At 48.3% G+C, this 25345-nt stretch overlaps 2 protein-coding genes across 2 annotated transcripts in view; both read left to right on the top strand.

Moving 5' to 3' along the window:
- ACADM (acyl-CoA dehydrogenase medium chain) overlaps nucleotides 1-139 on the top strand; it is a 30189-nt gene extending 30050 nt beyond the window's left edge. Inside the window, exon 12 of the mRNA XM_040360675.1 lies at nucleotides 1-139. This exon is cut by the window's left edge and continues 339 nt beyond it. The gene's annotated coding sequence lies outside the window, so the exon portion shown is untranslated.
- Nucleotides 140-11073: 10934 nt separating this feature from the next.
- Nucleotides 11074-25345, top strand: part of RABGGTB (Rab geranylgeranyltransferase subunit beta) — a 43744-nt gene continuing 29472 nt past the window's right edge. The window contains exons 1-5 of the mRNA XM_040360674.1: nucleotides 11074-11256; nucleotides 16368-16475; nucleotides 18729-18926; nucleotides 20786-20891; nucleotides 25131-25183. Coding sequence (XP_040216608.1) covers nucleotides 11254-11256; nucleotides 16368-16475; nucleotides 18729-18926; nucleotides 20786-20891; nucleotides 25131-25183 — 468 coding nt within the window. The 5' untranslated portion in view covers nucleotides 11074-11253. The remainder of the gene's footprint in view (nucleotides 11257-16367; nucleotides 16476-18728; nucleotides 18927-20785; nucleotides 20892-25130; nucleotides 25184-25345) is intronic.

Here is a 25345-nt window from a genome sequence, read left to right as displayed (position 1 = left end):
TTGACTAAATATTAATCCATCCAAAAAAAAATAAACAGTTCAGAATGGTGATATAGCAGTTAAAATGACACTGGTTATGTAATCATAAAGTGTATCTAAACCAAAGAACATAAAGTTAATACATTGCTGCTTACCAGTTCTCAGATGTGTCTGAAATTATTTTCTATTTTCAGGATCCCCCCCCCCTTTTCTTTTAACCTGGTCATCCTGCCACTAATATATTTCCTGGCCTAGGGGGAAACACTTATTGTATTTATCGCGGTCTAACGCTCTCCCGCGTATATCGCGCACCCCTAAAGTTGCCCCGAATCCTGTGGAAAAAGTTTTTTTTGTACTTACAGTTTTGGTGTCTTGCGTGGCGGCCTCGTAGGGTCCGGCGTCCTTCTGCGGCTTCGGGTGTCCTCTTCGTCGGGTTCGGCGTCCTGCGGCTTCGGGTGTCCTCTTCGTCGGGTCCGGCGTCCTTCTGCTGCTTCCTCCCCGCTCGTTTTTAGAGCGAAGTACACTCGTGTATTGTCGGCAATGCTCGGCAACTCTTGCGCTGACGTCCAGGACGTGAGCGCGGAAGGAGCCGAGACTGCCCGACTATACCCGAGTGTACTGCGCTCGGTATATGTCGGCGCAGTATTCAAAACTCGGCGCGGGTATCGGCGTATACCGCGCACCCACGATTTTGCCCTGATTTTCAGGGCAAAAAAGTGCGCGGTATACGCCGATTAAATACGGTACTTTACTCTAATGGAAGAGTAGTGTCGTCATCCTAGGACAAGAAGTGTTGAGACTAGGGTTGTCCCGATACCACTTTAAGACCGAATACAAGTACCGATACTTCTTTTCAAATACTCGCCGATACTTTTTTTTTTTTATGTCATGTGACAGTGACGCTTTGAAACCTGTTGTCTCAGTTTAGAAGTCCTTTGATAAAAGATACCAGCCAGTCTGCAGGTTTTAATGGCCTGTATTGTTGTCTGCAGCATGGAAGTGTATGCTGACCACTGATGGGCATAAGGTGAATATCATGGTGGTGGTTTATTTTATTTAATGTGGTTGATGTCCTTTGTGGCCCTTTTTGGGAACTTGGATCTCTGTGGTTACTGTATATGTCACTATTCCATTATTATTTTTTACTGTGTGTTAGTACCATTTTGGAGGACCACAACCTACCCAATCCGATACCTGGGAGGGGGAGAGAGAGAGAGAGAGGCAGCGTGTAATGCACGACCTGGGAGAGAGAGAGAGGCAGCGTGTAATGCACGACCTGGGAGAGAGAGAGAGGCAGCGTGTAATGCACGACCTGGGAGAGAGAGAGAGGCAGCGTGTAATGCACGACCTGGGAGAGAGAGAGAGGCAGCGTGTAATGCACGACCTGGGAGAGAGAGAGAGGCAGCGTGTAATGCACGACCTGGGAGAGAGAGAGAGGCATCGTGTAATGCCTGTCTGTGTCCGTGTTTAATGCTCAGACGGCAGCCATCCAGTGTACAAAAGCCGCGCCTCCTCCTCGTCCGTGATAGGTGAACTCAGTTTCCCAGCAGTGAGTTAGTGTTCCGCCTATCACGGACATCCTCTTATCCTCGTCCATGGGATGAGGATGAGAGGGTGTCCGTGATAGGCAGAACACTGACTCACTTGCTGGGAGTGTTCCCCTATCACGGACGAGGAGGAGGCGCGGCTTTAATACACTGGATGGCTGCCGTCTGAGCATTAAACACGGACACAGACAGGCATTACACGATGCCTCTCTCTCTCTCCCAGGTATCAGATCAGGCATCGGGAGGATTTGCGCGAGTATAAGTACTCGCGCAAATGCTCTGTGTCGGTCCCGATACTAGTATCGGTATCTGGACAACCCTAGTTGAGACTATAGAACACCTCCTCCATTGTCCTTTCCATACCATAAGGAAAGGTGTTCTATTCTTCAGAGGTAAACTGGGCAGGACTATAAACACTGCTTGAGATTTGCAAAGGGCGTTACAATCTCACTGGATTTCAACACCTTTTTATTTATTTTTTACTTCTCAAACATTTTTAAAGTAGTCATAAAGGCTCATGCAAGAAGGTAAAAAAAGCCTGTGTTTAGCAACCCCCCTAAAACTTGCCTGAGCCCCATCTCGATCCATCGATGTGCATGAGAGCCTCGGGTCTCTCCCTCCTCATTGGCTAAGACAGCAGCACTAGCTATTGGTTCCTTTCAATCGCAGCCAATGAGGCGAGAGCAGGGGCACGTTCGATTCACGTTCAATGTGAATGGACACAGAGCAGTGGCTCGCGCGCCCCCATAACAAGCTGCTTGCTGTGGGGGGCAGGAGGAAGGAGCCGGGGGACCAAAGAAGAGGAGGATCCGGGCTGCTCTGAGCAAAACCAATGCACAGAGCAAGTAAAGCCTTGTACACACACACACAACCGGATTTTCCGCAGACAAAGCGTTGGACTTTTTGTCTGAAGGGCGTTGGCCAAAAACTTGTCTTGCATACAAACGGCACACAATTGTCTGCCAACAAACACAAATGTAGTGATGTACTACGTGAGCATTGTTTCCGAGCATGCGTGTTTGTACTTTGAGTTTTGTCCGATGGACTTGTTTACACACGATCGGAAAATCCGACAACAGACCGTTGTCCGCAGAAAATTTTAAAGCATGCTATCCAACATTTGTCCGCAGAAAAGCTGACAACAATTGTCGGATGGAGCGTACAAACGGTCGGATTTTCCGCCAACAGCCTGTCATCACACAATTCCCATTGGAAAGTCTGATTTGTGTGTACGAGGCTTTAGTATAACATATTTGTTATAGCGATAGTAAAGGCTCTTTTTTTTATTTTTTTTTATTTAATTACGATTTTTATTTTATCACTTTAACAGATAAAACATTTTTTTTTTTTTAAACATGCAAATGGTCGCAAATAAGTTAAAATTATTATTCGGATTTTATGTAAACTTTTAAGTAAGCCTGTGGTGAGATGATATGGAGGCTGTTGTTGCTGAGCTCCTTAAAGTCTCAATCCCTGACCTGGAAGAAGGATGCAGCAGACTGCCTAGCTGAAGTCTAATGACGTCAGACCTGCAATGACAGCCAGGCAACTAGCCCAGCCAAACCCAGAGCCCTGTGGAGTCATATATTTTACATATACACTGGTTAAAACGGAAAAAAAGTAACACTTGCAGGTAACACTGTCAGTGCAGTTTGTGCTATGTTTTGTATCCCTGCATAGCTGTAGTGAAGAAGACTGCTGCGCTCTTTTGGCCAGATTCACGTAGAGGCGCGTATCTTTATGCCGGCGTAGCGCATCCCATTTGCACTACGCCGACGTAACATAGTGAGGCAAGTACTTTATCTACAAAGCACTTGCCTCCTAAGTTACGTCGGCGTACCGCAAATGGCCCGGCGTAACCCCGCCTAATTCAAAATAGGCAGATAGGGGGCGTGCTCCATGTAAATTACCCGTGACCCCATGCAAATGAGGGCCGTTGGTACGGCGCATGCTCAGAATCACGTTGCAAATACTCCCTACGTCACGACGCCGGCTCAATGCTTTCGACGTGAACGTAACATACGCCCAGCCCCATTCACGGACGTAAAATATGACTGCTGTTCCGTCATCCATACCTTGCATGGGCTGCGCCATATTTTTGGTGGTTTATTTTTACGCCAGCGTATATCTTACGTAAACGCTGTATCTTACTGCGACTGGCGTACGTTCGTGAATCGCCGTATCTTGCTCATTTACATATTCTAGGCGTAAATCCACGTACACGCCCCTAGCGGCCAGCGTAAATATGCAGCTAAGATACGACGGCGTAGGAGACTTACGCCGGTCATATCTTGGCAACAAAGAAGCGTATCTCAGTTTGAGAATACGCTTAAAGATACGACGGCGCGCATTCGGACTTACGACGGCGTATCTGCTGATCTTAGAACTGTAGTGGGGACTTTTAATGGCAACTATAATCACAGGTAGTGTTACCCAGTGTGTCTCCGACTTTGTGGTGTCTCGTAGCAGTGACACCTATGCTGAAATCAGGAGATAGGGTCTCCTCCAGTCCCTCCCACCTCACAAGTCAGCAGACCTCTAGTCTCTGCCCCCCAGCCATGCCGTGAACTGAATGGGCAGCTGCGAAGAGGCTGAGTGGGCGGCCGTGGGCTCCAGAAACAGCCCTGCTGAGCAGCCACAAGAAGGCTGGGAGAGTGGTGCAGGCTTCAGGAACAGCCCAGGATTTGGTGACCCCTGGCAAATCATCATTTGAACCCCGAGGGTGTCCCGACCCCCAGGTTGAGAACCACTGCTTTAAGGTGAAGATGTAATTGGACTGTGCGCAGGTAGCCAAACACCAGCCTCTTACTGGAAACACCCGACCATTAGGAATAAAATGGTCAAACAGCGCACTCTAAAGATTGTATCCCCATTGGCAGCCAAGTGTCGATCTCTTTTCCCAATAACTGATGCTCACAATCAACCTAAATAAAATGTAAAGGTGGCAAACCATGTAGTACTTTACCTTCGACTTCATCATAAAAGTGCACACTCGCATTACAATTTTTAAAAACACCAAATGCAATCCAGCCAAGCAGACCTCTTGACTCCAGTCCAATCATCGGTACCATGCTAGCCAGTCCTCCTGACGATGTCATCTGTGATGAAACACGTTGGGTGTGGCTTATGACGTGACACCATCATGCACAGTATCGTTGATTGGACTAGAACAGTGTTTCTAAACCTTTTTTCAGTCATGGCACCCTTTAGAATTATGGACAGTCTCGAGGCGCCCCATTCTAAAACGTAAAAAATTATTCTAATAGTCTTAGATAATGTGGCAGCATCGACACACGAAGGACACCCAACGTTAGAGGGGATTTTTTCTTCCAAAGCAAATACACTTTTGCACACTGGTACTGACTAGTATGCCAGTTTTCTTCCCTCCCTTAGTTTCTAGCTATCACTCAGCTCATGTCACCCCAGTGTTGACCTAGAGGGACAAGGGGGGGGGGGGTCAAACAAGGATGCTGTGTAGGCGATCAACACCCTGATGAAGTCAGGTGATGTGACGATACGCGTCGGGATTGGAGCAATAGGCAAACCAGACGTGATGCAAGTGAACAAGCTTGTGGATTGTTACCCGAGCATTTCTTTATACAAGTGAGTGTACCTACTCTATGTACTTTAACCCCGTAACGCCCGCCGCACGACTATTTACGTCCGCAAAATGGCACGGACAGGCAGAAGGGTGTATATATACGTCCTTGCCTTCTAGAGGGTAGGGGGTCCGATCGGGCCCCCCAAAGGCGGGCGCATTCCCGCGGGGAGCGATCCGGGACGACGGCGCGGCTATTCGTTTATAGCCGCTCCGTCGCGATCGCTCCCCGGAGCTGAAGAACGGGGAGAGCTGTGTGTAAACACGGCTTCCCCGTCCTTCACTGTGGCGATCGATGACGTCAGTCCTACAGCCACACCCCCCTACAGTTGTAAACACACACACGGTGAACCCTAACTCCTAAAGCGCCCCCTGTGGTTAACTCCCAAACTGCAACTGTCATTTTCACAATAAACAATGCAATTTAAATGCATTTTTTGCTGTGAAAATGACAATGGTCCCAAAAATGTGTCAAAATTGTCCGAAGTGTCCGCCATAGTGTCGCAGTCACAAAAAAAAAATTGCTGATCGCCACCAATAGTAGTAAAAAAATAATAATTAATAAAAATGCAAATAAACTATCCCCTATTTTGTAAACGCTATAAATTTTGCGCAAACCAATCGATAAACACTTATTGCGATTTTTTTAACCAAAAATAGGTAGAAGAATACGTATCGGCCTAAACTGAGGAAAAAAAATGTTTTATATAGGTTTTTGGGGGATATTTATTATAGCAAAAAGTAAAAAATATTGCATTTTTTTCAAAAATAATGCTCTATTTTTGTTTATAGCGCAAAAAATAAAAACCGCAGAGGTGATCAAATACCACCAAAAGAAAGCTCTATTTGTGGGGAAAAAAGGACGCCAATTTTGTTTGGAAGCCACGTCGCACGACCGCGCAATTGTCTGTTAAAGCGACGCAGTGCCGAATTGTAAAAACGCCTTTGGGCATTTAGCAGCCTATTGGTCCGGGGCTTAAGTGGTTAAATAAAATATGCATTTTTTTTGTGATATTAGGCTATTCTGGATCTTTCTTCCACCTGTATCTCCCCCATCTAGCTAACTGGAGAGGAGGCTGCACCCTAAAGATCCATTGTTGTATCCATCCAAAGAGGGATCTTCTGAAGACCCCGATCTGAGGCATTATATCCAGTTTATGCTGTAACCTTGCAGCAGTAAAGTGAGGGGCTAGTGCACATTTAGGTGCCACTACAGTAGATTGGCCAGGTATCGCCTGTTTTTACTTCACGGTTACGGCGAAGGGAATATCACAGATTTATCAGCCTTTGGACCAGGGATGGACTGGCCATCGGGCCTACAGGGACATTGCCGGTGGGCCGATGGCTCATTGGGCCGGTCGGAGGTCTGTGGCGATCTACCCGTCAATCTGCAACAGCTGGCGCCTGACGGGTAGATCGAGATTAGCCAGTATGCAGAGTAGCGCAGGAAGCGTGTGTTCCCTCTCAAGTCACGCTGCGGCTGCTCCCCACCCCCCCATTGGCCCCTCCTCTCTTCTCGTCCATCCCCATTTGCTTGTGACATCATTCTGGGATGGACGAGAAGAAAAGAGGGTCTGCCGGGGGGCAGGGAGCAGCCGCAGCGTGACTTGAGAGAGAACACACGCTTCCTGCGCTACTCTGCATGCTGGCAGGGAAACAATGTGCCATGTGCCCTGATGTGCTATGCCACGTGCCCTGATGTGCTGTGCCTTAATGTGGTGTCCCCTGTACCCTGATGTGATGTGCCTTAAAGTGGAGGTTCACCCTCAAAAAAAATTCTGACATCACACGGAGGCAAGCCATCCTACCGACAGAATGCCGGTGTTTGTTTTTTTTCTCAGCACATACCTCGTTATCACAATTTTCACCCCCCGGCAATCCCGCGGGACTGGGCGTTCCCAAGCACTGCCTGTGATTGACAGGCTTCCGAACGGCGCATACTGCGCGTCACAGGTTGCCAAAAAAAAACGAACGTCGGTGCGGCTCTATACGGCGCCTGCGCACCGACATTCGGGTTCTGTCGGCAACCTGTGACGCGCAGTATGCGCCGTTCAGAAGCCTGTCAATCACAGGCAGTTCTTGGGAACGCCCAGTCCCGCGGGATTGCCGGGGGTGAAAATCGTGATAACGAGGTATGTGCTGAGAAAAACAAAAAACACCGGCATTCTGTCGGTAGGATGGCTCGACTCCGTGTGATGTCAGAATTTTTTTTGAGGGTGAACCTCCACTTTAATGTGGTGTGCCCTGTACCCTGATGTGATGTGCCCTGATGTGCTGAGCTTTGTACCGTGCCCTGGTATGCACTGTACCCTGATGTGTTGTGTCCTGGGCCGGTCTAGATGCAGTCCAGGGCCACATTTTTGTCCCAGTCCAGCCCTGCTTTGGACTGTTTGATTTTTTTGTCACCGAAGCAGAAGCATTCATTCACCTTTTGGGACTGTTGTTCATTCACCACCTGAGCCCTGGGGTGGCTCATTGGATATTTGTTTATTTCACATTCATAATACTGCTTCTCATCACCACCTTGTGCTCATTTTTTCTCTTTCTTGTGTTGCACATTATTTGCACTTTAGCACTTTTGTTTGCATCATATTTCAATTTTCCATACATAGGTCCTTTGGAACTATATTTTATTTTTGACCTTGTTCTTTAAGGCTGTGTTCACACCTATGCGAATTGGATGCCGGTGATCTGCTGATATGGTTCCTCCTATCGATATGGTTCCTCCCTTGACTGCGCAGGCACAATCCGAGACGATGGAAATCACTGAACCTGATCAGCTGTAGCAACAGGTCCAGGGCGACGTGGAATTCGTGGTAAGTGGCCAGTCGGCCTCACGTCCTCGATTCGCTCGGACAGCTCGTTCCGCCTCATGGCTCTTTTTTTTTTAACATCCTCCAATCCACAGGGATGGTAAGGAATGAGCCTGGATGCCACCCGAGCCACGAATGCGCCGTGTACAGCTGATCAGGTTCGGAGATTTCCGTGGGCTTCATCTGCGCCTGTGCAGACAAGCAGGGAACCATCTTGATAGGGGAACTAGCTCGACAAGACACCGTTTCCCTGCATGTCGGTCCTTTACCTATTAGCAAAAGGGTGTAGGCATAGGACACACCCCCTGACCATGCCCCCTTAACCACTTAAGGACCGCCTAACGCCGATATACGTCGGCAGAATGACACGGCTGGGCACAATCACGTACCTGTACGTGATTGTATAATGCCCAGCTGTGGGTCGCGACCCGGTCCGAAGCTCCGTGACCGCGGGACTCGATCGCTGCTGGAGTCCCGCAATCGGTCCCCGGAGCTGAAGAACGGGGAGAGCTGTGTGTAAACACAGCTTCCCCGTTCTTCACTGTGGAGCAGTCATCGATCGTGTGTTCCCTTATATAGGGAATCACAATCGATGTCACACCCCCCTACAGTTAGAAACACAGATGAGGTCACACTTAACCCCTTCAGCACCTCCTTGTGGTTAACTCCCAAACTGCAATTGTAATTTGCACAGTAAACAATGCATTTCTAATGCATTTTTTGCTCCGAAAATGACAATGGTCCCAAAAATGTGTCAAAATTGTCCGATGTGTCCGCCATAATGTTGCAGTACCAGAAAGAAAAAAATAAATAGATAAAGAAATTCGCTGATCGCCGCCATTAGTAGTAAAAACAAAAAGAATTAATAAAAATGCAATAAAACTATCCCCTATGGTAAGGACTTACCTTGGCTGGAGTCCATATTGCAGAGTTGCATGCTCACCCTTACAAATACACACAGCCCACGGTAACAAAGTAAGAAGCTACCTGGGCTGTGAGTCTGTGCACGGGGGCTTGATAGGGATTTGCCAAAGGATGGTCAAAGTAAAGCCGTGGTCAGGGATTCCAGAATTCAGAAGACACGATAAACATAGCCAGGGTCAGAAGCCAGAGTCTTGTAGCTGAAACATAACACAGGGATACAGGTACACAGGGATACAGGTACACAGGGCTACAGGTACACAGGGCTACAGGTACACAGGGCTACAGGTACACAGGGCTACAGGTACACAGGGCTACAGGTACACAGGGCTACAGGTACACAGGGCTACAGGTACACAGGGCTACAGGGACCTTTGGCAATGACAGGACAGAACAATGAACTGACAAATCCCTCAGAGTGAGGCAGTGTTTTATACTCTAGTTGATTGGGTAACCTGCCTCAGCTGAACCAGGAGAGACAGGTGCAGAGTGCAAGGAGATCCAGAGAAGGGCGATCAGCACATCATTCAGAACCAGGCTTAGATGGAAAGCAGGCAGAATACCAAACTGAGGAGTGGCTCAGCAGTAAAGAACTGAAGCAGCAACAGAGAGGTCCCAGGTTCACTACCACCCAGAGCCACTTGGGGCGCGACCACGCCTCGCCGTCTGCTTGGCACGGTAGGGACCGTGACACCTATTTTGTAAACGCTACAAATTTTGCGCAAACCAATCGATAAATGCTTATTGTGATTTTTTTTACCAAAAATAGGTAGAAGAATACGTATCGGCCTAAACTGAGGAAAAATATGTTTTTTTTTTATATATTTTTGGGGGATATTTATTATAGCAAAAAGTAAAAAATATTCATTTTTTTCAAAGTTGTCGCTTTATTTTTGTTTATATCACAAAAAATAAAAACCACAGAGGTGATCAAATACCACCAAAATAAAGCTCTTTTTGTGAGAAAAAAAGGACGCCAATTTTGTTTGGGAGCCACGTCGCACGACCGCGCGATTGTCAGTTAAATCCACGCAGTGCCGAATCGCAAAAAGGGGCCAGGTCCTTTAGCTGCATTTTGGTCCGGGTCTTAAAGTGGTTGTAAACCCACTTTTACCTACAGGTAAGCCTATAACAAGGCTTACCTGTATGTATAAAGAATATCTCCTAAACCTGCCCATTTTTGGAGATATTCCCCTCGCAATGCGGGCAGCGCATGCACAGGGGGGAATCCTCGGTGAAAGGACCGCCATCTGCCGGACCCTGCCGATTTTAAATCTCCCGCGCGCGGGAGTGACGTCATCGCCGCTCCAGCCAATCACAGCGCTGGAGCGGCGATACCCGGAAGGCACGCCGGAGCAAGATGACATCCTGCTCGGCGTGGACCAGGTAAGTGGTGTTCACCTCGTTCCGAGGTAAGTATTTCATAATCGGCCAGTATGCGGTGCATACTAGCTGATTATGCATTTTGCCTTGCAGGTTTGAAAAAAAAAAAAAAAAAAGTTTATGCGGTTTACAACCGCTTTAAGTGGTTAAAGGAGAATTATACAAAAAAAATAAAGTTTCGTGTTTTTTCTTAACACTAATACTCCTTTATATTGACTTCTGAAATTTACAAATGCAGTAATTAAGAAATTGGATGAAAGGTTTAGCACTGGAAGATAAATAATGAATTTTATATAGAATATATGGATCGGGACAAATGAGGAGCAACGGAGGGACTTTGTTCCAAATCAGGGACAGTCCTTGGAAATCAGGGACAGTCCTTGGAAATCAGGGACAGCCCTTGGAAATCAGGGACAGTCCTTGGAAATCAGGGACAGCCCTTGGAAATCAGGGACAGCCCTTGGAAATCAGGGACAGTCCTTGGAAATCAGGGACAGTCCTTGGAAATCAGGGACAGTCCTTGGAAATCAGGGACAGTCCTTGGAAATCAGGGACAGCCCTTGGAAATCAGGGACAGCCCTTGGAAATCAGGGACAGTCCTTGGAAATCAGGGACAGTCCTTGGAAATCAGGGACAGTTGGGAGCTATGCATTGGCCCCACACTAGCATGCCGCAACCTCGTGCATTACACAGAAGTGCAGAGTGACCCCCATTCACTTTATTGGCTCTTGTTCTGCAGGCACCACACCCAGCCAGACACATGAATGACACAACTTCACAGCATCCTCCTTCACCATGAATTATTATACAATCTGACATCCGTCCATAGAGCTCAGCGCAACCCTATACACATCCCAGACAGAGAACAGCTGACAGGCAATCACTGAGGACAGCTAAGAGCGACGTGAGAATCAGGCACTGCCATGGGCGCCTAAGAGATATCTCTCCAATCAGCGCTCAGAGAGGGGTCCTGACCAACAGCCCGATTCCCGGGGCTCCGCCCAGCAGAGAGATGGTGAGTACTGAGCGCTGATAGAGCGGGGGTCACGTGACTACGGGGAGCGATCACCGGGCTGTGCTCCTCCCCTCCCGGCCGGCACCTGTACCGTGTGACCGGATACCGAGATCTCCCTTCCACCTTCACTACACCTCCCCTCCCCCTACTGTCATCACTACACCTCCCTATTGCCCCCTGTCATCCCTTCTTGTGGTCATCCCTACAATCCCAATTAAGCACCCCCCCCCTCATTGCCTCCTGGCACCCACCCCCTCATCACATCTCACGCCACACCTCCTTTACCCCTGTGGCCCCCTGTCATCCCCTTCTTTTCCCAGTCTCCCATCCTATCACCTCTCTGCCATCCCTTCTCAAATCTCCCCCCTGATTGTTCGGACACTCGGCCCCCTTCTTCAACACAGCATTGTCCTGAATACTACAGGCCACTGTCCAAACTGCTGGGAATATCCCACACAATCCGGGACATTTAGCAGCTTGATTCCCCCTCCTCTCCCATTGATCAGACCTTGTTACAACCCCTCCCCTCCTGTCACACACGCTCCTCCCCTTCTGTCACCCCCACTTTCCCCCCTTCCTGTCACACCCACTCTCCCCCCTTCCTGTCACACCCACTCTCCCCCCTTCCTGTCACCCCCACTCTCCCCCCTTCCTGTCGCCCCCACTCTCCCCCCCTTCCTGTCACACCCACCCTTCCCCCTTCCTGTCACCCCCACTCTCCCCCCTTCTTGTCGCCCCCACTCTCCCCCCTTCTTGTCGCCCCCACTCTCCCCCCTTCCTGTCACCCCCACTCTCCCCCCTTCCTGTCACCCCCACTCTCCCCCCTTCTTGTCGCCCCCACTCTCCCCCCTTCCTGTCACACCCACTCTTCCCCCCTTCCTGTCACACCCACCCTTCCCCCTTCTTGTCACCCCCACTCTCCCCCCTTCCTGTCACACCCACCCTTCCCCCTTCTTGTCACACCCACTCTCCCCCCTTCCTGTCACACCCACTCTCCCCCCTTCCTGTCACACCCACTCTCCCCCCTTCTTGTCGCCCCCACTCTCCCCCCTTCCTGTCACACCCACTCTTCCCCCCTTCCTGTCACACCCACCCTTCCCCCCTTCCTGTCACACCCACCCTTCCCCCTTCTTGTCACCCCCACCCTTCCCCCTTCTTGTCACCCCCACTCTCCCCCCTTCCTGTCACACCCACCCTTCCCCCTTCTTGTCACACCCACTCTCCCCCCTTCCTGTCACACCCACTCTCCCCCCTTCCTGTCACCCCCACTCTCCCCCCTTCCTGTCACACCCACCCTTCCCCCTTCTTGTCACACCCACTCTCCCCCCTTCCTGTCACACCCACTCTCCCCCCTTCCTGTCACACCCACCCTTCCCCCTTCTTGTCACCCCCACTCTCCCCCCTTCCTGTCACACCCACCCTTCCCCCTTCTTGTCACCCCCACTCTCCCCCCTTCCTGTCACACCCACCCTTCCCCCTTCTTGTCACACCCACTCTCCCCCCTTCCTGTCACACCCACCCTTCCCCCTTCCTGTCACACCCACTCTCCCCCCTTCCTGTCACCCCCACTCTCCCCCCTTCCTGTCACACCCACCCTTCCCCCTTCTTGTCACACCCACTCTCCCCCCTTCCTGTCACACCCACTCTCCCCCCTTCCTGTCACACCCACCCTTCCCCCTTCTTGTCACCCCCACTCTCCCCCCTTCCTGTCACACCCACCCTTCCCCCTTCTTGTCACACCCACTCTCCCCCCTTCCTGTCACACCCACCCTTCCCCCTTCCTGTCACACCCACCCTTCCCCCTTCTTGTCACCCCCACTCTCCCCCCTTCCTGTCACACCCACCCTTCCCCCTTCTTGTCACCCCCACTCTCCCCCCTTCCTGTCACACCCACCCTTCCCCCTTCTTGTCACCCCCACTCCCCCCTTCCTGTCACACCCACTCTCCCCCCCTTCCTGTCACACCCACTCTCCCCCCTTCCTGTCACACCCACTCTCCCCCCTTCCTGTCACCCCCACTCTCCCCCCTTCTTGTCGCCCCCACTCTCCCCCCTTCCTGTCACACCCACTCTTCCCCCCTTCCTGTCACACCCACCCTTCCCCCTTCTTGTCACCCCCACTCTCCCCCCTTCTTGTCACCCCCACTCTCCCCCCTTCCTGTCACACCCACCCTTCCCCCTTCTTGTCACACCCACTCTCCCCCCTTCCTGTCACCCCCACTCTCCCCCCTTCCTGTCACCCCCACTCTCCCCCCTTCCTGTCACACCCACCCTTCCCCCTTCTTGTCACACCCACTCTCCCCCCTTCCTGTCACACCCACTCTCCCCCCTTCCTGTCACACCCACCCTTCCCCCTTCTTGTCACCCCCACTCTCCCCCCTTCCTGTCACACCCACCCTTCCCCCTTCTTGTCACCCCCACTCTCCCCCCTTCCTGTCACACCCACCCTTCCCCCTTCTTGTCACACCCACTCTCCCCCCTTCTTGTCACACCCACTCTCCCCCCTTCCTGTCACACCCACTCTCCCCCCTTCCTGTCACCCCCACTCTCCCCCCTTCCTGTCACACCCACCCTTCCCCCTTCTTGTCACACCCACTCTCCCCCCTTCCTGTCACACCCACCCTTCCCCCTTCTTGTCACCCCCACTCTCCCCCCTTCCTGTCACACCCACCCTTCCCCCTTCTTGTCACACCCACTCTCCCCCCTTCCTGTCACACCCACTCTCCCCCCTTCCTGTCACACCCACCCTTCCCCCTTCTTGTCACCCCCACTCTCCCCCCTTCCTGTCACACCCACCCTTCCCCCTTCTTGTCACACCCACTCTCCCCCCTTCCTGTCACACCCACCCTTCCCCCTTCTTGTCACCCCCACTCTCCCCCCTTCCTGTCACACCCACCCTTCCCCCTTCTTGTCACCCCCACTCTCCCCCCTTCCTGTCACACCCACCCTTCCCCCTTCTTGTCACCCCCACTCTCCCCCCTTCCTGTCACACCCACTCTCCCCCCTTCCTGTCACACCCACCCTTCCCCCTTCTTGTCACCCCCACTCTTCCCCCCCCTTCTTGTCACCCCCACTCTTCCCCCCCCCCTTCCTGTCACACCCACCCTTCCCCCCCTTCCTGTCACCCCCACCCTTCCCCCCCTTCCTGTCACCCCCACCCTTCCCCCCCTTCCTGTCACCCCCACTCTTCCCCCCTTCCTGTCACCCCCACTCTTCCCCCTCCTCCCCACACCCCTCCCCCCTCCTCCCCACACCCCTCCCCCCTCCTCCCCACACTTGTCACACCCCCGCCTCCCCCCTCTTGTCACACCCCCTCCTCCCCCTCCCTGTCACACTCCCTCCTCCCCCTCCCTGTCACACTCCCTCCTCCCCCTCCCTGTCACACTCCCTCCTCCCCCTCCCTGTCACACTCCCTCCTCCCCCTCCCTGTCACACTCCCTCCTCCCCCCTCCTCCCCCTCCCTGTCACACTCCCTCCTCCCCCCTCCTCCCCACACTTGTCACACTCCCTCCTCCCCCCTCCTCCCCCCTCTTGTCACACCCCCTCCTCCCCCCTCTTGTCACACCCCCTCTTTCCCCTTCCTGTCACACCCCCTCCTGTTACTCCCCCCCTTCTGTGACACCCATTCTTCCTGGTGACAACCATCATTTCTCCAGTCTTGTCTGAGCCTCTTCCTGATCACATGACATCTTCCCCATTGTGTCCCCTGTGATAAATAATAATAATAATCTCTCCTGTCTTCCCACTCAGACACTGAGGCTGATTTACTGAAGGAATAGAGAATGTTCATACAAATGTATTCCCTGTAATCCTCCAATCCTGTGCAGAGAAAATAAGTAATCCCAGATTTTCTCTTCATCTGATTGTGTGAACATTTTCTATCAGCCTCACTGTCACCAGTGTGACCCCATTATCCATGTGTGACCCCCGTTATCCATGTGTGACCCCCGTTATCCATGTGTGACCCCCGTTATCCATGTGTGACCCCATTATCCATGTGTGACCCCATTATCCATGTGTGACCCCCGTTATCCATGTGTGACCCCCGTTATCCATGTGTGACCCCATTATCCATGTGTGACCCCCATTATCCATGTGTGACCCCCATTATCCATGTGTGACCCCCATTATCCATGTGTGACCCCATTATCCATGTGTGACCCCATTATCCATGTGTGACCCCGTTATCCATGTGTGACCCCCGTTATCCATGTGTGACCCCCGTTATCCATGTGTGACCCCCGTTATCCATGTGTGACCCCCGTTATCCATGTGTGACCCCCGTTATCCATGTGTGACCCCCGTTATCCATGTGTGACCCCCGTTATCCACGTGTGACCCCGTTATCCACGTGTGACCCCATTATCCACGTGTGACCCCATTATCCACGTGTGACCCCATTATCCACGTGTGACCCCATTATCCACGTGTGACCCCATTATCCACGTGTGACCCCCATTATCCATGTGTGACCCCCATTATCCATGTGTGACCCCCATTATCCATGTGTGACCCCCATTATCCATGTGTGACCCGATTATCCATGTGTGACCCGATTATCCATGTGTGACCCCCGTTATCCATGTGTGACCCCCGTTATCCATGTGTGACCCCCGTTATCCATGCGTGACCCCCATTATCCATGCGTGACCCCCATTATCCATGCGTGACCCCCATTATCCATGTGTGACCCCCATTATCCATGTGTGACCCGATTATCCATGTGTGACCCCCATTATCCATGTGTGACCCCCATTATCCATGTGTGACCCGATTATGCATGTGTGACCCCCATTATCCATGTGTGACCCGATTATGCATGTGTGACCCCCATTATCCATGTGTGACCCGATTATGCATGTGTGACCCGATTATGCATGTGTGACCCCCATTATCCATGTGTGACCCCCATTATCCATGTGTGACCCGATTATCCATGTGTGACCCCCATTATCCATGTGTGACCCCCATTATCCATGTGTGACCCCCGTTATCCATGTGTGACCCCCGTTATCCATGTGTGACCCCCATTATCCATGTGTGCCCCCGGGGGAGGGGGGGTGTAGATTCCTGTAGAATATAATTATAATGTTCTCTCATTCTATCATTAAAGGGAACCCCCCAGAAGGACGTTGTGTTAAAGCCCGAAGCACCAAAAGCCCTTCTTCTGGATAAACACTCTGAGTACATTGAGTCGTATGGAGCCAAGAAGGACGATTATGTGAGTATTTCCTGTAATCTTATAATAAAAAAAAACTAAACCCAAAACACTTCATCTCACAGGAAGTGACAAGGATGCTGCGTTTCTCAACTTTCTGGGATCTTCTTGGCCTGAAAAAAACAAATAAAACAAATGCAGCCGCCACATCTAAGCTGCAATATTTGACTTCTGTTTTTGGGTTTAGATGCACTTTAAACTTTCATTATTCATAGTGTATGATTATGTATGTACTTTATTTTGTGCTTGTCAGCGGTTGGAATATCTGGGGCCAGATTCACGTAGCTCAGCGGATCTATAGATCCGCTCGATCTACGTGATTTAAGATCCGCTCCCGCAAGTTTAGGAGGCAAGTGGCTAATTCACAAACCACTTACCTCCAAACTTGCGACGGCGGATCCTAAATCCCACCGCGGAATTCAAACTCCGCGGCTAGGGGAGTGTCATATTTAAATCAGGCGCGTTCCCGCGCCGATTTAAATGCGCAGGCGCCGTCCGCGAAATTTCCCGGCGTGCATTGCTCCCACTGACGTCGCTAGGACGTCAGTGGTTGCGACGCTTACGTAAACGACGTCCGTCCGTCCGTATTCGAGAACGACTTACGCAAACGACGTTAAAACATTTAAATTCGACGCGGGAACGTCGGCTATACTTAACATTGGCTGCGCCTGATAAAAGGAAGGGTAAGTATACGACGGAAAACCGCTACGGAAACGACGTAAGAACACTGCGACGGGTCCGCGTACGTTCGTGAATTTGCGTATCTCGCTGATTTACATATTATTTATCGTAAATCAGCGGGAACGCCCCCGGCGCCATTTTTAAATGGAAAAAAAGATCCGACAGTGTAACACTGTCGGATCTAAGCCCTATCTATGCGTATCTGATTCTATGAATCAGACGCATAGATAGGACCAGTGTAAGTCAGAGATACGATGGGGTATCTGTAGATACACCGTCGTATCTCTTTGTGAATCTGGCCCCTGATCTCTATATTCAGACTGGGAGGAAGCGGGATATGAAGAAAGCACTTAAGCGGGGAGTGTGGGATGTTTCATTTCTGCGCGTTTTACACACATCAATGCATGGCGTTCTCTGAAAGCAGCGAGCCTTTCCTTCCACTTTAAGGCTTATCCATAGGAATGAAGAGGTTTGTGGCGCGCATGCCTGATATAAGAAAGCAGCCAGCTAGAACCATGGTGGAGGAAAGAGAAGTCCCCGGTGGGCTGCACTCAGGATTGGGAGTATTTATTAATAGGAAACTTTGCTAAAGGTGAAGTTGCCCTTTAACTTTTAGGCCTAGATTCACGTACCACGGTGTAAGTGTGGGCGGGCGTAGCGTATTGTATTTACGCTACGCCGCCGCAACTTAGAGAGGCAAGTGCTGTATTCACAAAGCACTTGCGTCCTAAGTTACGGCGGCGTAGCATAAATGTGCCGGCGTAAGCGCGCCTAATTCAAATTGGGAAGAGGTGGGCGTGTTTTATGCAAATAAAGCATGACCCCGCGTAAATTACATTTTGAATGTACGGCGCATGCGCCGTCCGTGGACGTATCCCAGTGCGCATGCATCGGATAGAATGCCTAAGATACGTTGAACAATGCCTACGACGTGAACGTAACTTACGCACAGCCCTATTCGCGTACGACTTACGCAAACGACGTAAAAAGATACGCTTGTTTCCGACGTCCATACTTTGCATGGGCTGCACCACCTAGAGACCTGCTTTATCTTTACGCCGGCGTATGTCTTACGTAAACGGCGTAACTAATTGCGACGGGCGTACGTACGTTCGTGATTCGGCGTATCTTGCTCATTTGCATATTCGACGCGGAAAACAACGGAAGCGCCACCTAGCGGCCAGCGTAAATATGCACCCTAAGATACGACGGCGTAGGAGACTTACGCCGCTCGTATCTTAGCCAAATTTAAGCGTATCTTGTTTCCAGAATACGCTTAAATATACGACGGCGCAGATTCGGACTTACGACGGCGTATCTACTGATACGCCGACGTAAGTCTCTGAGAATCTGGCCCCTAAAGTGAAGTCTGTACAGTAAAGGTCTGTAAATATAAGCGGAGTATGAAGCCTAATTGTCCAGCGGCACATCGCTGTCACAGCTCATTTATTGGATGGGAGATTTACTTGGGAATATATACCGAAATTAGCATTTTTTCAGTTTTCTGATTCATTAATCATGTTGAAGTATCTTTCACTTTTGTCCTCTTCAATCGTCTTTTTTTTTCCATGACAGGAGTATTGTATGTCGGAGTACCTACGGATGAGTGGTGTCTACTGGGGCCTGACCGTTATGGATCTGATGGGCGAGCTTCATCGTATGAACAAAGAAGAGATCCTGGCGTTTATCAAGTCCTGCCAGCATGACTGCGGCGGGTTCAGTGCCAGCATCGGACATGATCCTCATCTACTATATACACTTAGTGCTGTGCAGGTAATGTGTGATGATCTATATCGGGGATATGCAATTAGCGGACCTCCAGCTGTTGCAGAACTACGATTCCCATGAGGCATAGCAAGACTCTGACAGCCACAAGCATGACACCCAGAGGCAGAGGCATGATGGGACTTGTAGTTTTGCAACAGCTGGAGGTCCGCTAATTGCATATCCCTGATCTATATACTGTATATCTAGATGTATCGTCCTGTATGCTTATATCAAAGCAAAGGTTATAGTGATAGTAAAGTCTTTTTTTGTTTTGTTTAAAAACATCAAACATCGTGGTATACTTACCTGATCTGTGCAGTAGTATTGCACAGAGCAGCCCAGATCCTCCTCTTCGAGGGTCCCCCTCTGGCTCTCCTCGCCCCTCCCTCCTGCCCCCACAGCAAGCAGCTTGCTATGGGGGCACCCGAGCAGGTGCTCTGTGTGTCCATTCAGACACGGAGCTGCGGCTCGGCCCTGCGCCCTCCCTCTCCTCATTAGCTCACTGATTTTAACAGCAGCGGGAGCCAATGGCGCTGCACTTCTGTTTCAGCCAATAAGGATGGAGAGCCCTGAACAGCCGAGACTCTCATGCAACATTGCTGGATCAAAATGGGGCTCAGGTAAGTATTATGGGGGCTAAGACACACAGATGGGTTTTCTTATCTTAAAGGGGTTGTAAAGGTACAATTTTTTTTTCTAAATAGCTTCCTTTACCTTAGACCCCTTTCACACTAAAGCGTTTTTACAGCGTTTTAGCGTTAAAAAGAGCGCTCTTAAAACGCTCTCCATGCATCTCAATGGACCCTTTCACACTGAGTCCTGCAGCATCTTTGGAGCAGCTTTTGGGCGCTCCAAAAACGCCCCTCTCCATTGAAATGAATTGAAAAGCGCTGTAAAAACGCCTTACCCTTTCACACTGAGGCACTGCAAAAACGCCCTAAAACGTTAGGGTCTTAGCGGTGCTTTACCAGCACATTGGGATTGCAGATGAGGCTTCGCTCGAATAACGCTCGAAAAACGCCCCAGTGTGAAAGGGGCCTTAGTGCAGTCCTCCTTCACTTGCCTCATCCTTCCATTTTGCTTTTAAATGTCCTTATTTCTTCTGAGAAATCCTCACTTCCTGTTCTTCTGTCTGTAACTCCACACAATAAAGCAAGGCTTTCTCCCTGGTGTGGAGTGTCGTGCTTGCCCCCTCCCTTGGACTACTGGAGAGTCAGGACACCCACTAACACACAGCTCCTTTCTCTATCTGCAACGTAGAGATCGTACTGACTCTCCTGTAGTCCAAGGGCGGGGGCGAGCACGACACTCCACACCAGGGAGAAAGCCTTGCATCACTGTGTGGAGTTACAGACAGAAGAACAGGAAGTGAGGATTTCTCAGAAGAAATAAGGACATTTAAAAGCAAAATGGAAGTCGCAAACATCTCAAGTTTGGACTCATCAGACCAAAGCACAGATTTCCACTGGTCTAATGTCCATCCCTTGTGTTCTTTACCCCAAACAAGTCTCTTCTGCTTGTTGCCTTTCTTTAGCAGTGGTTTCCTAGCAGATATTCTACCATGAAGGCCTGATTCACACAGTCTCCTCTTATCAGTTCTAGAGATGTGTCTGCTGCAAAAGGTGGAAGAACCTAGAATATGAAATATATCTTCAGTTGTTTCACACTTTTTTGTTATGTATAATTCCACATGTGTTCATTCATAGTTTTGATGCCTTCAGTGTGAATCTACAATTTTCATAGTCATGAAAATAAAGAAAACTCTTTGAATGAGAAGGGGTGTCCAAACTTTTGGTCTGTACTGTAGGTCATACATTACATACATAAGGTCATACACCTCATTATGTGTTTCCTCTTTCCTGCAGATCCTCACTCTATTTGACAGTCTTTCTGAGGTGAACACGGAGAAGATCCTTGAATACGTCCAGAGTCTACAGAAGGAAGACGGCTCTTTTTCTGGAGACAAATGGGGTAGATAAACTCTTCTATTGTCGTCATGTATAGAAATCCGGCTTTATTAACCCATTTCATCAGATGACTGTGGTGAAGGAATCGGAGAGTTTATTTTGGTGGTGTTTGATCACCTCTACGTTTTTTATTTTTTGTGCTATTTTTTGTTTTCTTTTTTACTTTCTGCTATAAAACACATCCAATACAATTTTTTTTTTAAATACCACCATTTCCCAACTAACAGGAGAGAGCTCTTGTTTTCATATGCAGAGCTCTATCCTTTCTTCCTCTTTGCCGATCAGTGGGTGCCGGCGGTCATTCGTTGCCTGGCTTCTGCTGTGACTAGTTGATGCACAGCCATCGGTGCGCGTGCACGCCCCCCTACCTGGAAGTGCTGGATCACATACTAGGTACATGATCCTACACAGGAGGGCCATTTCGCTGCCATCTAATGGCACTATGCGGTCGCTAAGTGGTTAAAGGGCAGTAAAGCACTGTGGTTGAGACGTTCTCAACTGCTACCCCCTTTAGCTGCAGAGGCATCAGCCGAGGGTTGCACACATGCTTTGGTTTGCAGCCATGGTAGGGATTTTTTCCCTTCCCGCTTTCAAGTGAATGGGGCCCCTCTGCAATGAATGTGGTTGTGACACGCTAATGCAGGTTTAAGCGGGTGGTGAGGAGGCGATACAATGGCTACTCACTGCCTGTCAAATGCTGTCTGAAGAACAATCTCACTGCCTGTCAAATGCTGTCTGAAGAACAATCTCCCTGCCTGTCAAATGCTGTCTGAAGAACAATCTCCCTGCCTGTCAAATGCTGTCTGAAGAACAATCTCACTGCCTGTCAAATGCTGTCTGAAGAACGATCAGAATGCAGATCACAATTCAGAGAGCACTGCCAGTGTGAACAAGCACTGATGTGTTGGACTTTGCTTACTACTGATTGTATATATCGAGTACAGTTCCTGCACACTGGTAAAGTGTATCTAAACCCAAGCGCAACATTCTATATACTGCAGCTTAACACTCCTTGGTGATGGCTGCATTATTTTTCTTTTAATGCTTTTTTTTTTTTCATGCCACAAACCTACTCCCTGTCCTTGGGTGACAACTCCTTGCAGTAATGTATCTATGGAGCAGCAGCGTTGCCACTCGAGGACACAAACGTACCAGTATGTTAGGACTACAGAACACATTTCCCTTGCATCTTCATAACGAATAGAGAAGCGGTTCTGTAGCTCTCACAAAGTTGTGCACAATATACCGTATATATACGCGAGTATAAGCCGAGTTTTTCAGCACATTTTTTTTGTGCTGAAAATGCCCCCCTCGGCTTATACTCGAGTCACCTTTTTGCGCCTGACCTCCCGGACCCCATTTTTGGCCGGTCGTGGGTTCCCTGGACCCAGAACTTGGCACACATGTAGCCCCACTCTTCCTCTACAAGTGTGCAAAGTTTGTTGTCTGGGCGACCTAGGGCTGGGGAGCACCGATTTAAAAAAAAAAAAAAAAGCCGGGCACCCCTTCCATAGACTCCCATGTTAAAGTCAGTCTAGTCATGGGCACAGTGAGGCATGCACATGGACACAGTGAGGCACAGTGAGGCATGCAGATGGACACCCTAGGCTTATACTCGAGTCAATAAGTTTTCCCATTTTTTGTGGTAAAATTAGGTGCCTCGGCTTATATTCGGGTCGGCTTATACTCGAGTAGATACGGTAACTGATAAGAGTGCAGCTCAGGCAAAAACGCAAAAGAATTTCTTTGCATTTATCAAACCGATAGCAGAAAACTTTTTTTGATTGAATTTAGAAGACTAAACTGGAGCAAGTAAGAGAAGTTTATTGCTCGGATCTGCTTACTTTAACCACTTAATGACCTATGGAAAAGCAGCCGCTGTAGGCAAAGCGACATACTGGTATGTCCCTTCCTACTTCTGGATATAGAATGCACCCCCCCAGGCCAGCTCCCGCTTGTGATTGTACAGAGCGGGAGCCTGTCAGCAAGTCCCGGCCAATGATTCCTGGCCGGGACCTGCTGATTGACTGTGTGCAATCGCAGCCCAGAGCTCTGTACAGAGGGGAACCATCGGTCTGTACCTCATCCCTGCAAAGCAGGAATTAGAAACTGAGAGATCCTTAGTAAAAAGCAGCACACTGTACACATAGTTAGGCGCATATTTAACCCTTTGATTGCCCTAGATGTTAACCCCTGCCCAGCCAGTGTCTTTTGGCCTAAATTTATGAAGAAATTAGATTTTTTTTTTTTTTTATAGCAGAAAGTAAAAAATATATTTTATATATATATATATATATATATATATATATATATATATATATATATATATATATATATATATATATATATATATATATATATATATATATATATATATATATATATATATATATATATATATATATATTTATTTTTATCTAAATTGTTACGTTTTTATTTATTATTAAATAAATATTACAAAAAAAATATTTTTTTATATCTATATCTCTCATATATCACACACACCCACTATTTATAAAATGTTTATATATATATATATATATATATATATACACATACATACATACATACATACATACATACACACACACACACACACACACACATATATATATATATATATATATATATATATATATATATATATATATATATATATATATATATATATATATATATATATATATATATATATATATATATATACACACACATATGTACATATACACACACACTAATTTTATAATATATATATATATATATATATATATATATATATATATATATATATATATATATATATATATATATATATATATATTTATATATATTAATAATTATTATTTTACTTTTTTTTTTTTTTTTTTTTTTTTTTTACGTTGTATCACCAAAAAAAAAAAAAAAAAAACACACCCCTGGTGATCAAATACCACCATCAAAAAGCTCTATTTGTGTGAAAAAAAAATGATATATGATTTGGGTACAGTGCTGCATGACCGTGCATTTAACTGTTTAAAATAGCACAGCGCTGAATAGCAAAAAATGGCCTGGTCATGAAGGGGGTAAAATCTACCGTAGCTGAAGTGGTTAAACTAGCAAATATTATTTGTCTGCAGCAGGGTTTGACAAATTTGCTTGGAATCTAGGAGCCAGCTAAAAAAGTTAGGAGCCAGAAAACGCGCCCATCCCGACGAGCATACGTGAGCAGCTCCCGCATATGTAAACGGTGTTCAAACCACACATGTGAGGTATCGCCGCGATTGGTAGAGCGAGAGCAATAATTCTAGCCCTAGACCTCCTCTGTAACTCAAAACATGTAACCTGTAGATTTTTTTTTTAAACGTCGCCTATGAAGATTTTAAAGGGTAAAAGTTTGTCGGCATTCCAAGAGCGGACGCAATTTTGAAGCGTGACATGTTGGGTATCAATTTACTCTGCGTAACATTATCTTTCATAATATAAAAAAAAATGGGGATAACTTTACTGTTGTCTTATTTTTTTAATTAAAAAAAGTGTATTTTTTTCCCAAAAAAGTGTGCTTGTAAGACCGCTGCGCAAATACGGCGGGACAGAAAGTATTGCAACAATCGCCATTTTATTCTCTAGGGCATGGGTCTTCAAACTACGGCCCTCCAGTTGTTTAGGAACTACAATTCCCATCCTGCCTAGTCATGTCTGTGAATGTCAGTGTGTTACAATGCCTCATGGGATGTGTAGTTCTACAACAGCTGGAGGGCCGTAGTTTGAGGATCCCTGCTCTAGGGTGTTAGGATAAAAAAATATATATAATGTTTGGGGGTTCTAATTAGAGGGAAGAAGATGTCAGTGAAAATGGTGAAAAATTACATTAGAATTGCTGTTTAACTTGTAATGCTTAACTTGTAATACCAACGGCCACCACCAGATGGCGCCAGCTCACACAAGGAAGAGCTGGGGACTTCACAGCTTTTTGCCCACCTTCCAAGCCAAGTCGCCAGGATGCTATTTCTAGTCGCCCTGGCGACCGGGATTTGTCGAGCCCTGGTCTGCAGGCTCTAGTGGTATCCTAGGACAATTCTTTTAGTCTTGGCTGCAATTTTTAAATACAGCTCAGGAAATGAACCTCTCACCGTTATTAGGAATGATCCCTTTTACTGTGTTCTTTCCACCCCAACCCCCCCCCCCCTTCTGATTTCTGAGGACTGATTTGACCTTTAGCAGGAAATAATTCCCTTCTAACTACAATTAATTTTATTTTTTCCAGGGGAAATAGACACTCGCTTCTCTTTCTGTGCTGTAGCCACACTCGCACTGCTGGTAGGTTTAATCTATGTGCTGAATAATGATTCTATTTTGTGATCATGTTGTAATGTAAAGGTAGTTATTCTGTGGATCTCATGCTGCTATGGAACTAAAAGTCCCAGCAAAGCCAGAATGTCTGTAAAGGAGGACAAAGCCAAGTGTAGTATATTGCTGTGG

The sequence above is a fragment of the Rana temporaria genome, chromosome 7, assembly GCF_905171775.1.
Source record: "Rana temporaria chromosome 7, aRanTem1.1, whole genome shotgun sequence".
NCBI classification, from domain to species: Eukaryota; Metazoa; Chordata; class Amphibia; order Anura; family Ranidae; genus Rana; species Rana temporaria.
This window is presented reverse-complemented; position numbering and strand designations above follow the sequence as displayed.